At 39.0% G+C, this 16,763-nt stretch overlaps 1 protein-coding gene and 1 pseudogene across 1 annotated transcript in view; both read right to left on the bottom strand.

Annotated features, from left to right (window-relative positions):
- NUP107 (nucleoporin 107) overlaps positions 1–12,634 on the bottom strand; it is a 66,474-nt gene extending 53,840 nt beyond the window's left edge. The window contains exons 1-4 of the mRNA XM_074226098.1: positions 12,524–12,634; positions 6,313–6,404; positions 2,211–2,297; positions 1,225–1,340 (exon numbers count right to left, since the gene is read on the bottom strand). Of these exons, the coding sequence (XP_074082199.1) occupies positions 1,225–1,340; positions 2,211–2,297; positions 6,313–6,404; positions 12,524–12,534 (306 nt within the window). The 5' untranslated portion in view covers positions 12,535–12,634. The remainder of the gene's footprint in view (positions 1–1,224; positions 1,341–2,210; positions 2,298–6,312; positions 6,405–12,523) is intronic.
- LOC141514926 (ribulose-phosphate 3-epimerase-like) lies at positions 8,774–9,801 on the bottom strand (annotated as a pseudogene).
- Positions 12,635–16,763: the final 4,129 nt, after the last annotated feature.

Here is a 16,763-nt window from a genome sequence, read left to right as displayed (position 1 = left end):
ACTGTCCTTTACTGGTTGGGATGTGATAGGATATTGAACTACACCATAAAAACTTTAACTTTTTTTTAAATAAAATTTTATTAATATCTGGTTTTTTTTCATTGCTTTGATTTCTCTCAATATTCCTTCTCCTCCCCCACTGAAAGCAAACCCATATCATTTTTAAAGAAAAAAAGGGGGGGGGGAACAGCAAAACCAATTATATTTCCAGAAAAATCTGACAATACACACACACACACACACACACACACACACACACACACACAGCAACTGACTATGCCCCTCTCCTCAAGAGTAAGGGGAAATATCTTCCTCCATCTCTTAATTGAGATTGAAGTTGTTCTTGTAATTTTGCAATGCACATTTCCAACTGTTTCGTGGTTGATGTTTCCATTTACATTGATATAGTCACTGTTCATACTATTTTTCTGGCTCTGCTTACTTCCCTTTGTATCAGTTCATATAAGTCTTTTCATCCTTTTCTGTATTCATCATATTTATCATTTCTTACAACATAGTAATATTATATTATATGAACATGCTATAATTTAGTTGTTTCCCAATCTTTGGGTATTCACTTTGTATTCTTTTCTTTGCTACCACAAAAAGTGCTCAATTTTGCTGTCTCTCAGATCTTTTTTTTTGATTCAATATTCTTACACTTTCTTCAAAGCATTAAAAAATTAACAAAAATGTCTCAAATTGTTTTTCCTTTCAGTACGTGAAATTCAGAAGCTTAAGATAGACAGTGTGGGTTTACTCTGTCTTGTACCAAGCTGAGTAGACAGAGCACCTTGCTCCCTCTTTTGTCCATATGTACACAGATTTCTCAAGTTTCCTTACCAATTTAGCTTCTCTCTCTGATGTACTCCGCTACCTCTTTTCAATGATACTATAATTTTACTCTTGGCTTCCATGCTCTATATTTGAGAGGTTAGATTTTAATGCCACCCTCAATTTATTTTCTTGTGGTGAACAAAATATTGGATAATAGTGACTCTTTGACTTAGTGTCTGGCTAATTAAGGGCTCTCTCCAACTTTCTACCTGTGATTTCTGAGTTCTCTGAAATATTCAATGTCTGATTCTGGACAAATGGGTGTTCTAACATACATACCATAGAGTTAACTTAGAAACAGCAAATGATAATTCTTAAAGACTTCAACATTCGAATTTGAAACTCATAGAGATGTAAATATTAATCAAACCCCAGCCTCTCACATACCGTGGATAGATTTCCCAACAAGGCTGATGTATGAGCAGTCCGAGGAAACTTTATTCCTGTTCCAAGAATGGAAGAAACATCTGGTTGTCTTAGTAAACTTCGATTCAATGAAGGAACTGAAGAGGAAAGAGAGTGTGGTAAGAGAACTTAAAGTTTCTATTAAGTTTTTTGTGGTTAGAATATAAAGTTTGATTTTTTTCCTCCAAGTATTTGAGAACTGAGAAAATTATATTGTGTCCCTTTTTTATTGATACTATTTACAAATATTTGATTTTTTCCTGTAACTGCTTATGTCATAGTTCTTTGTTTATGAACTTAGTTGAGAATTTTACTGTCCTATAATGTATTAATTTTAGAAATCCAGGTCTTCTACTAATCACTGAAATATCCTTGCCTCAAGGAATTTGCTACCCTTGGGAAATATGTATGAACAAAAAGGGAGTGGAGTCTTACGCCACCAAGCTATCCTTCAAGTACTTCTGGTCTAATGGGCCACTATCTCACACTAGCACTCAGATAATGAGTACTTTATAGTCTCTGGACAGAAGAAGGAAGGAGTAGTGGATAGTCCACATTACCAAACTCCCAATCAATTATGCTGTTCCCTTGTGCCCCAGCTTTCCAATCAGGTTGCCCTCCATCTCATGTCATCTATCCTGTTTCTGTCCTTTGTTTTATACTCCCCAAACCCACTGGGAAACCATCCTTTTGTTCAAGGTGTTTGACATTAAAAAGAGGATAATCACTGACCTATTTGATAGGTAATGCGGCCCTAGATATTTTGTGCAGAGATCTGCCTCAGTTTACTCCTTTGTTAAACCTATCACGAAAGGAGAAAGCTGATTTCCTATATTAATTACTCCACCAGGAAGTCTTACTAAAAAGAGAAGCTTGCTTATAGAATAAAAAAAGTAAAAATGGTGTAATGTGTTTTTACTTTTGCACCTATATAAATAGAAAATTACTTTTACAAGCAAAAATCTTACAGGTTTGACGAAATGAGCTAGGAGTTCGAGGAATTATTTGGCTTCTAGGTGTGGTGTTAGCCAAAGCATCTTGTTGAGGAGTCAAGACTGTAGGTATGTTAGTCAAGAAAAACCATTCCTTTGGATGGAAGAAGCCAAGTTACAATTAAGCATGTTTGTACTATATAAAAGAGAAGAAAAAAAAAAAGACAAGTGATTATTCTAAGTTAAGAAATAAAAAAGAGGGGTGGCTAGGTGGCGCAGTGGATAGAGCACTGGCCTTGGAGTCAGGAGTACCTGAGTTCAAATCTGACCTCAGACACAATAATTACCTAGTTGTGTGGCCTTGGGCAAGTCACTTAACCCCATGTGCCTTGCCAAAAAAAAAAAAACAACCCCCCAAAAAAGAAATAAAAAAGAACAAAAATTTGAAACACCTACTGTATACATAGTACTGTCCTAGACCCTCAATAAACCAAAATAAAAGTTAGTCTGCATATTTACTGAGTTCGCAATCCAACAGAGGTAAAAGACACAAATGCAGATAACTGTAACAAAGAAAAGAATGTAACAACACTTTCCTAAATTGAATGCCTCAGAAGAAAGTTCATTATTGACAGTAAGACAATCAGGAAAGATTTCATGAAGGAAATGATCTATCATTGGAGTTTGGGGAAATGAATAATTCAACAGATGCAGTGGGAAAGAGATATAGGCATGCACAAGAGGTGGGGAGCTCAGGAGGCAAGAAGCAGTTAAATTTAGGTGAAGAAAAAAATCAGAGATTTGGAGCTAGAAAAGACATCAAAGGCCATTTAATCCAATCCTCTCATTTTACAAAATATAGAAATTGAGGCCCAGGGTAGTTAAGTGACTAGAGAGTAATAATAAACAAGACTGGGAAAATAAAGGGGTTCAGCATTATAAGAAGATTAGAAAATCATGCAAAGAAACATAACTTTTATTTAATAGGTAATAGATACTCACTGCTTTCAGTAGTCAAGCAGCAAGACTGCCTCTAGACACGATGAAGATTCTGGCAGCAATAGAGATGAAGGATTTGGAAGGGAAAGAATGGCAGCAGGAAGACAGGTAACAAGGCTCCTGGAGAAGTCTTGACAGGAGATCAGGTCTCTACTAAGGTGGAAGCAAGGAAGAATTGAGAGGAGACACTGCAGAAGCAGAATCAATAGGGTTAAGATGAGGTAAGGAAGAAAAAGAGTCAGGACCTCAGTTTCAGGCACAAGGGGGTTCTAAAAGTCAGGAAAAACAGGTGTGAGAATGTAAGTAGCTAAGATCAGGGTGATCCTGGAGGAGGAGGCAGAAAAGGATCCAGAGCAATGCTCAAAAAATTAGCCCAGGAGAAGACAGGTCTAAAGTAACATGAAGGCAGCAGCAAACCCACACTGAGGAAGCCGAGGCCGGGATCACAGGGGGAGTAGGGGCCAGACGTTTCCCACAAAAGACAGAGCCTCCTCTTAAGACACTGCACTCAGGACCAAGCTGTCTTGCTCATAGCATCTAGATCAATACAAATAGAGTCTGATCCAACACAAGTCCCCAACTGAGAAACTGAGGCTGCAGAAAGGAGTAAGTAATAGAAAATGCCAAACACAACGAACACTTTGGATCAAGAGAAATCAAAGATATTAACTTAAAAGAGAATAATTTTACATGTCCAAGTAGAATCTCGGAAAAAAAAAATCTTTGGGTCATAAAGATTAAATGAGTGCTTGGAAGAAATAAAACAAAAGAAATAAAATGGAAAGGCTACAGAGGAAAGAATGACAAAGAAAGTAAATACCCTATCCAAGAACTGAATGTCCTGGAAATGAGAATGGAACAAACAGAAAAGAATCACTCAAAGACACAAAAAAAATTAAAATAAAAAAACTGAAAAAAAAACCAGAAGGAATAAAATATTAGAAACAACGAAGTGGAAAATAGGTCAAAAAAGATAATACAAGAATCATTGAAGTACCTGAAAATCACAATCTATACCCTCCCACAAAGAAATTAAAAACAAAACAATATTGTAAATTTCAAGAAATTATAAATGAAAACTGCCCAGATCTCTTAGAACCAGAGAGAAAAACAAAAATAAGAGGAATATACCAGTCTCCTCTTAAAAAAAAAAATAGGGGCAGCTAGGTGGCACAGTGGATAGAGCACTGGCCCTGGAGTCAGGAGTACCTGAGTTCAAATGTGGCCTCAGACACTTAATAATTACCTAGCTGTGTGGCCTTGGGCAAGCCACTTAACCCCATTGCCTTGCAAAAAAAAAAATACTAAAGTGAAAACTCCCAGAAGTCAGAGACCAAATCAATAGCTTCTAGCGCAAAGTGATGTTAGGCATGCTGGATTTGAAGTGCTAGTAGGACATCAGACAGACCTTTAAAGCCCCTGGAAATATGAGCCTGGAGCAAAGCAAAACATCAAGGTTGGAGAAACAGATATTAGAATTCCCTACATCAGAAATTCTTAAACTTTTGTGTCATAGAGCATTTTGATACTCTGATAAAGCCTTTCTGTAAAATTTTTCAAATGCATTATATAAAGAATGATAAAAATACAGATTACAAAGGAAACCAATTATATTGAATAGCTATAAAAATGTTAGGAACAAACTGATGAACAATATTGCACATAAAGGTTTTAGTGGAAGTCTTGAGATTTAAGATTACCAAGAAAGATGGTATAGAGAAAGACAAAAGAGCCAATGATAGAACCTTTGAGAAGACTCATTAAGGAGTCAGGAAGAAGGTGAAGAATTAAAAGGGAACAGACGAGATAGGAAAACCAGCCAACCATGAAGTCTCTAAAAATAAGGAAGGAGAGAATATAAAGAAGAAGGGAACAGTCAATAGATGTTGGGAGCCAGGGTCTCTAAGCTGTTTGACACAGTTACAGCAAGAAGACTCAAGGCAGTCACACTGCCTGATGGAACAACATTTCCTTCTTCAATATATATAGGGATTTCATGCATACCAATATTTATAGGTTTATTATTGATTACAATATTTATTCATCCTAATACTGGAATGACTATAAGGGAAGGATTTCAGAAAAATTCTTTGAATAAAACAGATTGTAAACTCTGTCCAAATTTAACAGGACTGCCTCTCCCTGAGGCATACAAAAGGCTTCGACATTATGAAATCTCTGGAAAACTCAACACTGGGAACTCCAAGGAGATGTCACAATATATACAGGGAAAACAGATACAAGATGGATCAGATAGAATTCCAGGGAAATTAATAGTTTTGCCCCCTAGGAATATATGAAAAAGATGGTGAGAAAATAGTTAGTACAGGTGACCGATATGCGAACTCCAGAAGCCTTAGTTTAATGGGAAAGAATAAAAAAGTCACAGAAACTGTGGTTTCTACCAACAAGGGCTGAAAGGAAAATTTGTTATTGTAAGAGTTAACAGATGTGTGGACAAGCATAACGACCCTCACTATAAATTAAGGGGGTGTATCAAAGAAAATTACTTACACAGAAAATACAAAAAACTTTCCATTAAATGAATTGCTTAATTAATAACTTTAAATGAATTAACAATTATACAATATAGTAATAAACTAGGTAACAGATAGGTTGAGGTCATGGTCTGAGTAGGGATAAAAAAATCAATTAACTATGTGATTGATAATTAAACTTGTAATCACATGATTAAACTTATAACCACATGAATTATATGATTGATGATGAAAATTGTACACTTTTGTAACCAAGGAAATGATCTTAGCTTGCTTGCTTGATACATACATGATTCTGAGACTATAAAAATAAATCTAAGCAGCTGACAGTCAACCTGCTCCTGCCTTTAACCCCTGTGTTGACTCAACTCATTTCACTGACTCTAACCCTCCTGTCAGGTTCCAAGGACCCCTTGGAGGCTGAACCCCCGCAAATAGTATCAAGACCTTTAGAGCAATCAAAGATGAGAGGATTGGAGGGGCAGGGAATGTCATTAGGAGTGATGATTAAGAAGTCAATGACTTAACCCCATTGCCTTGAAAAATCTAAAAAAAAAAATCAATGATGACCTTATTGCCCTGAATACAAATACAATTTTTCATTTTCATTTTCATAACAATATTTAAAATTGAAAGGATACTAGACACTCTTCTGTGTGCACTTTGTCTTCGAGCAGTCCGTGTTACCTCCACATCTCGGACAACAGGAGAAGGCATTTCCGAAAAGCCATTCCTGAAATAGTATAATTAAGAGAATGTGAATATTAAAACAATGTGTTCATCAAACTTTGTTTCAAATTGAACCAATCTTCTTTTTTATCATTCAAGGAATATGAATTCATTTCCAAATCTATAACATTCAAAGAGAACTCATTTTGGTCCCCTTCAATACTTTCCCCTATCCAGAGTCTATTTATTTAGCCTTTAAAGCTCAATTCAAAACTCTTTCCTCCATGGAACTTTCTTTTCTTTTTTAAAAGATTTTTTGCAAGGTAAATGGGGTTAAATGGCTTGCCCAAGGTCACACAGCTAGGTAATTATTAAGTGTCTGAGGCCGGATTTGAACTCAGGTACTCCTGACTCCAAGGCCGGTGCTCTATCCACTGCACCACCTAGCTGCCCCTTTCCATGGAACTTTCTTTGACAACTTCAATACTCATTGATGTTCCTGGCAAACATTTGTTGAGTATCTACTGCATGAAAGACAGGTGTCAGATAATTCAACACTTGGCACATTATATAGTCTGTGGCCCAGTCTGGCACTCCCATACACCTTGAAATCCCAAATCATCTTCAAGATTCAGCTCTAGCATCTTTTTTTTTTTTTGTGGTTTCATTGTGCATTTATTTTTAAAGAGAAACAAAAACAAAAGCCTCACAAACACAAGTTTGTCCAGAAAATTAAACCTGAATCTTGCTGTCATGTCTGATACCATGATCTTCTATGTAAGTTCTTTAATTAAAGTTATTTCTATATGTCTTTTGTAGTGTGAATGTGATTAAAATACTAAACAATCCATACTATATAACCCTTTCATAAGATATATAAAGTGTTCAAGGAAAGAAATTTCAAAAAAGGATCATAACATGGTAGTACAATTTAATTTTCAATAGATTGCTTTGTGAAGTTTTGTTTTCATTATTTCATAATTTTCCTTTTCCTGTTTCTCAAAACACACAAAGCAAGCAAGTCTTATTTAAAAAAAAACCCTACATACGTGATATGCTGCAAGCCTGCCCCATACCCTATTCAATCATTCATTCATTCATTCATTCAATCAATAAAATCAAGTGTTTACAGTTAATACACCTTAATGAAAGACATAAAAATTCGCCTCAATCTGAGGATCGAGTACTGCTTTCTGGAAGTAGTCATTACAGTTACTGTTATCTAAATACTTGATTAAGCACAGTAGTTTTAAATTAACCTGTGATCATTCCCACCACCTTCTTTAGAAAAGAACAAAACCATGTTCAGGCCTCCTCTGGTTCAGGGCTGTGAAAGACCTTGGAAGAGGCCTGGGAGGTCCTGTCAACATCATACAAGTCATATAAGCTGACCCCAATTCCCTGCACAGGTACCACTGTCTGTTGCCTTCATTTAGCACTCTCTGCTTTTCCTCAGCTGTAAAATGGGAACAGTAAGTGTTCTGCTTCCTTTTAAGAGTGTCAGATGAATTAAATCAGATGCAGGATGCAAGAAGTACCTGAGTGCTCTGTAAGATGTAAGGATGCTCTAGGTCCATAGCTAAATGAAATCATTTCAAGTTGGTGCTAGCATAATCAAATTTTAAATACTCTAAAGAAGTGGTCGATTAAAGTCATTTGGAATAGTGCCCACTAGTCTTTTCCTTGTGACTAGCTGGGCACGGTCCTCAAGAATGATATACCCTGCTCTTGTATCTTTGGACCCAGCCACCTAAAGGCCCCTCTGAGGTCAGACTTCTGAACCTCTGATAAGGAGAAAGTGACAAGTCTGCTTCTGTCCAACAAGTATTGAACATATTTTGCTACAGGCAGGAAATAGCCTAAAATAATTATTTTTTAATATATAAAAAATAAACTCTTATAAACAGTATATTCCTCAGTCTTCTTATGGTTTAGTTCCAAAGTAGGTTACTGCAGAAAGTGAAAGAAAACAAAGGGGAATGATTTGTGTAATTTAGTCAAGTAGGAAAGCATCAAGTAGGATGCTTAGTCATATGAAAATATAGCCAAGATAAGCATAAAGGGAATGGCTGGGAGGGGGAACTGGAAGGGATAAAGAAACTTTAAAAGGAATCATCTCATTCCACTAAATGTATGGAGCTTGGATTTTTCTCCCAAAAAACCAATCCCAGTCGCAAATTGTGGATGTAAAAAAAGCACCTGGTGACACAAAAGGACAATTGTCCTTTTTTCTAAAGCTACAAAAAAATGCAAATTTTTTATAATGATGCACAAATATTAAAGAGTCATCTAAGAGTAGCAGTATTACCCAGTTAGTCCTTTTTAGTTAGCAGCTGCTGTTTTTTTCCTTCTTCTGCCTTTGAATTAAAATTGGTTTTTTAACTCAGGACAAAGGCATTTACAAAAATCAAGTCTTCCAGTAAAATCAGTGTATTTTTTTTTTTTGCCACATGAAAATTTAATTCCCAACTCTTAAAAACCTAGTAGTTGTTCCATTCACCTATTTCCATTCTCAACATATCTGCACATGTCAAAGTCAATGAAATGAAGACAAACTGCTCAAGAGAGTGGTGCCACTTCTGCAGCAGCAGCAGCAGAAACAGCAGCAACAGCAATAGCATGATTCTTGAGCTTGTGATCTTGTGCATCAGGTGAAAATGAGGCTGAGTCAGCTGGTGGAGGAGGAGGAGGGGAATGAGGAGTCGAGCTGCCTGGGAAGTTCCTCTGTCCAGGCAGCATTTCTGAGCAGCTTCTGAGCAAACATTTCTCAAGAGATTAATGACAGATCTGGGGTCTTCACTCCTCATGATGGCACTACCACATACAATCATATTAGCCCCTGCCTCTGCACATTTGTGAATTGTGTCAGGACCTACTCCACCATCTACCTCAACATCCAGAGAAGGGAACTGGGTCCTCAACCAATGAACCTTTGGCATCATGTCTTCCATGAACTTCTGACCTCCAAACGCAGGTTCCACTGTCATGACTAAAGCCATGTCTATCTGATTGGCCCATGGTGCCAAATATTCAACTGTTGTGCCAGGTTTAATAGCAAGACCAACTTTCATTCCATTTTCTCAAATATCTTTAATCAGAGCTCCAGGGTTCTCAGTAGCTTCTAGATGAAAGGTATATTGATTTGCTCCTGCTACAGCCATTGGTTTTACCCACTGTTCTGGTCTAGCAACCATCATGTGCATGTCAAAGAAAGGGTCTTGGCCTAGCCGCTTTCAAAGGCTTTCTACCACAGGGTGCCCAAAGGTGATATTGGGAACAAAATGCCCATCCATTACATCCAGATGCAGATAGTCGGCCCCGGAATCCAGCATCCGGGTGCACTCGGCCCCCAGGCAGGCCAAGTCACTGTTGAGGATGGAGCTGTTGAGGATTTTGCAGCCCAATGCCATGGCGGGTGCACGTGTCCTGGTGGATTCTGTCAAAGCCACAATGCCCCGTCTGCTCCCTCCCTCCCTCTCCTTCCTGACCGGCCTCTAGCATCTTTTGATTTATCCTCAAAGCACCACCAATGATCTTCTCTCCAAAGTTACTTTTTTATTTCCATCTCAACTTCCATAGGAACCCTGGCCTCTACTCCTAACATTCGGGGCTCTGATATGTCTTTCTTCACTTCAATTTGCTTGGAACCAGGACTCTGTGATAACCATTCATTTATCTTCACATCAGGTCTTTCCGCCCAGTTTAGTGCAAAGATTTATGCAACAACTGGGAGATAATAAGTAGAATCTCCAAGAACAGAAGATTAAAGAAAAAGAGCAAAAAGAGAACATTCACTTGTTTTACTCCTAGAGCAAAAATATTACTGTACAACTGCTTCTGCATGTAAAGTTTGTCCTTTGTTCCTGAAGAAGATCACAACATCAGGGAGGCGATGCCATGACAAGCACGTGAATTGAACTTGATTGAGGTGCTGTGCTAAGTCACCAGCCTCACTTTCTCCTCCAATCATCTAGATCCAGTGGCCAAATAGGAATCAGTATGAATGGAGAGGGCACTGGATGTGAGGCAATCAGAGTTAAGTAACTTCCCCAAGGTCACACAGGTGGGAAGTGTCAGGCTGGATTCAAACTCCTGTCCTCCTGATTCCAAGGCCAATGCTCTATCCACTGTGCCATCTAACTGCCCGCTTCTGCAAAAAGCTATTGAAGACCCAGGAAGAAAAGTTCTTGCTCTCAAAATCCTTGGCACTGTCAAACTGTCATACAATGGAAACTTATGTGATCTCAGCTGTAGAAAGATGGTAAAAACTGCACCAAAGGAACATAAGACTTTTACAACCAACTGCCATTGAAACTTTCTATATTGTTGTCCAAGTGATTAATAAATGGTTCATTCAATCATTCTTTTTTTTAGTTTGTTTTTTTTTTTTTGCAAAGCAAATGGGGCTAAGTGGCTTGCCCAAGGCCACACAGCTAGGTAATTATTAAGTGTTTGAGGATGGATTTGAACTCAGGTACTCCTGACTCCAGGGCTGGTGCTCTATCTACTGAGCCACCTAGCCACCCCTATTCAATCATTTTTTTTAAGGGAAAACAAGTATAACTATGCTTTGAGAATATCAGTTGCTAAGTAGTTGAAATCTTACCCATTTCTACTAATATTCCCATCAAGAGGCCTTCTCTAAACCTGTCCACAGTAAAAGCAATATTGTAAGATGATCAACTATGAATGATTTAGCTCTTCTCAGCAATACAATGATCCAAGACAGTTCCAAAGTATTCATGAAGAAAAATGCTATCCATGTCTAGAAAAAGAACTGATGGAATCTGAATGTAATTGAAATACACCAACTTTTCACTTTCTTATTTTATTTCAATCGATTTATTCACAGGTTTTTTGAGGGAAGGGAATCTGTGTTTTCTTTCATAATATGACTTAATATGGAAATACGTTTTACATAATTGCAAATAACCTATATCAAATTGCTTATGCCCTCAGGGAGGAACTAGAGAAAGCTATCATGTGACACTGATACAAGCAAAACCTAAAAACTATGTACTTCTATTTATTGGTTCTTTCTCTGGAGGTGGATAGCATCTTCCTTCATAGGTCTTTTGTAGTTGATCTGAATATTTGTAATATTATAATTAGTTGTTCATGCTATTCTTTGGACAACATTGATGTTACTGTATTATGACTCTGCTCATTTCACTTAATTGTTTCATTCCAGTCTTTCCATGTTTTTCTGAAATCAAACAGTTCATTATTTCTTACATCAGTCATATACCCAATTAGTCCTCGATTGATGAGCGAACCTTTAATTTCCAGTTCTCTGTCATCACAAAGAGAGCAGCTATCTATATCTATATCTATATATGTATGTATTTAGGTTTTTGCAAGGTAATGGGGTTAAGTAGCTTGCCCAGGGCCACTAAGTGTCTGAGATTGGATTTGAACTCAGGTACTCCTGACTCCAGGGCTGGTGCTCTATCCACTGCGCAACCTAGCTGCCCAAGAGCAGCTATTTGGAACATACGGGTGCTTTCCCTTTTTCTCTCATCATCTTGAATCACAGACCTAATAACGGTATCGCTGGGTCAAAGGGCAGGCACACTTTTATAACTCTTGGGCATAATTCCCTATTGCTGGATCCAGTGTATTCGGACCCAAATTTTTTCCCACCCCTTTCCACACGTGTCACCTTCCCCGTCTCTCACTCTGGCCAATCAGATGGGGGGAGATGTCTCAGAGGCGCTTTCATTCGCCTTTCTCTAATGACCAATAATTATTTTTTTCACAGTTGACACTAACATGGAGTTCGTCCCTCTCATTAACTGACCCAAATCCCCTCTCCTCCCCTCCCCCTTCGTCTTCCTTCTATCCTTGGCTACATGGACTCTATTGGCACAGTCTCATTTAATCAATTATTTAAATAATTTTATTTATACCATTATGAATGACAGTGTGGGGCGAGGAAGAGAGAAAATGTTGAATCTGGCGCCAAAGGCCTCGGTTTCCCACGGCCTGGTTTATGGCTCGGAAACTCCCCGGGCCTCAGTTTCCTTCCTTGTAAAACGAGGGCGGAGAACTAGAACTCTCCATCTACGAGCCTTTGACCACAGAGCGTCCAGACGCCTCACGAGGCCTCCCCCGAGATGTCACTAACGTCACTAACCGAGGAAGGGAAGGTCCCGGTCCCCCGCCCCAAACACCCGCACTCACACGTTGTCCATGGTTACTGCAGAGCCTTCAAGGTAGGATGTTTCTAGGATCCGAAAACCGCGTTCTAAGCCTCCCGCCTTCCGGAAGTGCAACCTCCGACCCGGAACGGCATCTCCGCCAATGCCGGAAGCAGGAGAAGGAAGGTCAGCGAGTGGAGTGGATGCGCATGCGCAGATGCAGGGGGCCCTCCGACTTGATGTGCGCAAATTATTGGGATTTCAGCTGCGCTTGCGCGGAGTGACGCGGAGGAATCGTGGATGAGGGTTGCGCTCCGCCCGGAGCGCTGGGACGCGATTGGTTGGAGGAGGTGATGCTGCATGAGGTGACCGAGCTTGGCGAGGGAAAAAAGAGTCCCGCTGGGTCAGAGAAACGCCGAGCGGTGCGGAAAGAGCCCACATGGGGATAGAGAGACCCTCTCCGCTGGCTGGGGTAGAATACCTTAATTTAACTAAGGGGTTTTCCTCGCGGGGGGCGAGAGTTTTGGGGGGTTGCGGCCGAGTTCTTGGAATTTCTTATAGTAACTATGAATAATGGTCCAAAGTTTTGTAAAAGTAGAAAGATTAGGTTGTGATTATTCCCCGAAAGGAGACTGGGAGGTCTGGGGTTAATTCTGTCCCAGATACTTCACCCGCTGTGGGCGCCCCCCGGTAAGTCACCCAACTCCCCAATCCTTTTACACACATGGAAAAATAGGGGCGTTGGGGGGCGGCTAGGTGGCGCAGTCAGGAGGACCTGACTTCAAATCAGACACTTAATTCCCTAGCTGCGTGGCCTTGGGCAAAGCCATGCAACCCCATTCCCTCCAAAAACTATAATTTTTTTTTTTAGGTTTTTGCAAGGTAAATGGGGTTAAGCGGCTTGCCCAAGGCCACGCAGCTAGGGAATTATTAAGTGTCTGAGACTAGATTTGAACCCAGGTACTCCTGACTCCAAGGCCGGTGCTTTATCCACTATCCCACCTAGCCGCCCCAACCTTGCAAAAACTAAAACAAAAAACAAAAAAAAGCTAAAAAAAGAATAGAGCTTTATTTAAAGGAAGTTGCAGCATGTTAAGAATGGGATAGAAAAATTAGTAAGAGTTTTAAGAGAAAACCACATGGATTGCTGATTGAATTTGGCCAGGCCCGAAGGCCAGGTTCAGCAGAGACTGGAGGGTCCAAGAGGTCACCTTGCCACTCAGACCTCCTTAAAGTTTCTCCCACAGTTCATGGGAGGGGGTGGTGACCTGGGAGTGACCCAGGTCTCTCATCTGGAGATTTTGTCTTTTGGGGAGGGGTCTCTTTTGGGTGGCCTTCCAGGGACTGTGCTCCCTGGCAGCCTCAGAATAACAATGAAATCCAAGTTGAAGGTCTGTTGTGGCCTAAATTAGATGGTAAATGAAAATTTCCTCTACAATTAGAACAAAAGTTTTCCTCCTACTGATCTCTTCACTCCCATGCACAGTCTATGGAGATATTTTATCCTTCCAGATAGGAATGAAATCAATAGGAATCAAAGATCTTTTAAAGTAAAGGGAAAGGGGTGGCTAGGTGGCGCAGTGGATAAAAGCACCATTCCTGGAGTCAGGAGTACCTGAGTTCAAATCTGGTCTCAGACACTTAATAATTACCTAGCTGTGTGGCCTTGGGCAAGCTACTTAACCCCATTTGCCTTGCAAAAACTTAAAAAAAAAAAGAGGAATAAAGGGAACACTGCCTTCTGTGGGGCAGTGGAGGGAGGGAAGCAAGATTGGGGGGGGAGGGAATTGTAAAATTCAAAGTAAATAAAATCTTTCTTTAAAAAAATAAAGTAGGGGCAGCTAGGTGGATAGAGCACTGGCCCGGGAGTCAGGAGTACCTGAGTTCAAATCCAGCCTCGGACGCTTAATAATTACCTAGCTGTGTGACCTTGGGCAAGCCACTTAACCCCATTTGCCTTGCAAAAACCTAAAAAAAAATCCTATTCTGATAAGCAAAATGCAAATTAAAAACAAAACTTATTAGATATGACCAAAAAGTTTTGGTCATTGTTGGAGGGGAGCTGGGAAAACTGGGACACTGAAGCAATGTTGGTGGATCCAACCTTTCTGGAGAGCAATTTGGAATTAAACCAAAGGGAATAAAACTGTACATTTGATTCAGTAAACCACTACTAGGTCTGTATCCCAAAGATATCATGAAAAAGGGTAAAAAATCCACATGTACAGAAATTTTTATAGCAGCTTTTTGTATCTGCAAAGAACTGGAAATTGAAGGAATGACTGAGCAAATTGTGGTATATGAATGTCATGGAACACGACTTTTCTATAAAAATCATGAACTGATTTTGAGTGAAGTAAGCAGAACCAGAAGAACATTATATCCAATAACAACAATGTTGGGTGATGATCAACAATGATAGATTTGTTTATTTCAGCAGCACAATAATCAGACAATTCTAAAAGACTTAAAATGGAAAATACTAACCATACCTAGAGAAGGAACTGTGGAGTTTAAATGCAGACCAATGCTTACTATCTTCAATTTTGAAAAGTTTACTTAGGTACACTTTTTTTCCCTAAGGGTTTTTTTTTCCTGTTTGGATTAGATTCTTTCACAACATGATTAATATGAATCTATGTTTAGCATAGTTATACATGAATAGACTATATTAGATTGCCTTTTTGTCAGGAAGGGTGGAGGAAGGGAGGGGGGAAATGTAAAACTCAAAAAAACTGCAAAAAAATGTTTGTTGAAAACTACAATTGCTTGTTATTGGAAACATAAATAAATAAAATATTATGTCCTGCAAAAAAAATAAAATTAAAGAAATAAAAAGAACTGCACCTTTTCATCATGTTTGATCCAAGCACCTTATATAATATTCCTGTAGTTCTCCAAATAGTTATTTGTTTATATAATCTCTCAGCTATAGACTTCAAAATGCTCAGAATACTCAAGTAAATGAGCTAATGAACCATACAGCCCTTCAACCCTCTTCAGCTCTGCCTCAGACAGTTCACTTGCAAATCATGGCATCACCTTCCTGAAGTCATGGTCCTCCCTGAGAATGAAGGACAAACAATATTACAGGACTCTCATTTATCTGAGGACCACTTTTCTTTTGGGTCCATGGAGCAGTGGTGGGATTCAAATAAATAAACAACTGGTTCTCTGCCCTATTTCTCAAGCCTCTTTATATGAGGTACTATGCTTCTCAAGCTGATTTTTTTAGTGTTCTTTCAAATAATGTTCTTTTTTCAGCAACCAAAATGTCCACAGAATGCATGGGCACAGTATCTTACAACCTCTCTAACATTTGCCATTTTTTTCAAATTTAAATCAGAATAAGGTTTGCCATCTGCAAACAACATGTAACACCCTCCCATGTGTCAAAAATGAACATAATCAGATATTTTATCTACAAAATAGGATAATTGTGAGTCATTATAAACAAGTATATGAATATTCTTTTTTAAAAATTACTCTTTTTAGGGGGCAGCTGGGTGGCATAGTGGATAAAGCACCGGCCCTGGAGTCAGGAGTACCTGGGTTCAAATCCAGTCTCAGACACTTAATAATTACCTAGCTGTGTGGCCTTGGGCAAGCCACTTAACCCCGTTTGCCTTGCAAAAACCTTAAAAAAAGAAAAATTACCCTTTTTAATATTCTTTTAAAATTTTGAATTCTAGATTCTTTCCTCCTAGCTTCTCCCCCACCCACTGAGAAGGCAAACAATATAATATCAATTATACATGTGAAATCATGCAAAACATTTGTGAATATACTTTCCAACCATAAATGAAATAACTGAAGCTAAGGTCTCATGCATCCCTGCTGTTCTCTCCACTTCCTCTAACTCAACTTTGTTCTGTCACTCTTCAGCAGATGGATTCCATCAACTTTCTCAGAAGACCAGCTTTCTTGAGGTTGAGGCTGTGGAAAGACAACTTTACAGTCTCAGTGTTTACATTTCAAAACACACATCTGGGTCAGAGAACCACCATTCTTTTTAAATCTTTTGTTCACCGAAGATCCCACAGTCTTCATTCTCACTCATGCAAAAGTTCCTTTGTAGATTGATAATAATATTATCTTTTTTGCACTATTTGGATGATGGGATAGTCTCCCATTCTTGTCAGAACTTCACATTGAGCCTTGGAATTTAGAAGGGGCATTCACATTTTCTCCCCCTTGCCTTTCAATTCTCTTTTTCTCTGGGACAATCAGACTGAGTGATTAAATTACCAATAGGCTGCTTCCCAACAGCCACGAAAGGGGAT

Source organism: Macrotis lagotis, chromosome 2 (assembly GCF_037893015.1).
Source record: "Macrotis lagotis isolate mMagLag1 chromosome 2, bilby.v1.9.chrom.fasta, whole genome shotgun sequence".
Taxonomy (NCBI): domain Eukaryota; kingdom Metazoa; phylum Chordata; class Mammalia; order Peramelemorphia; family Peramelidae; genus Macrotis; species Macrotis lagotis.
This window is presented reverse-complemented; position numbering and strand designations above follow the sequence as displayed.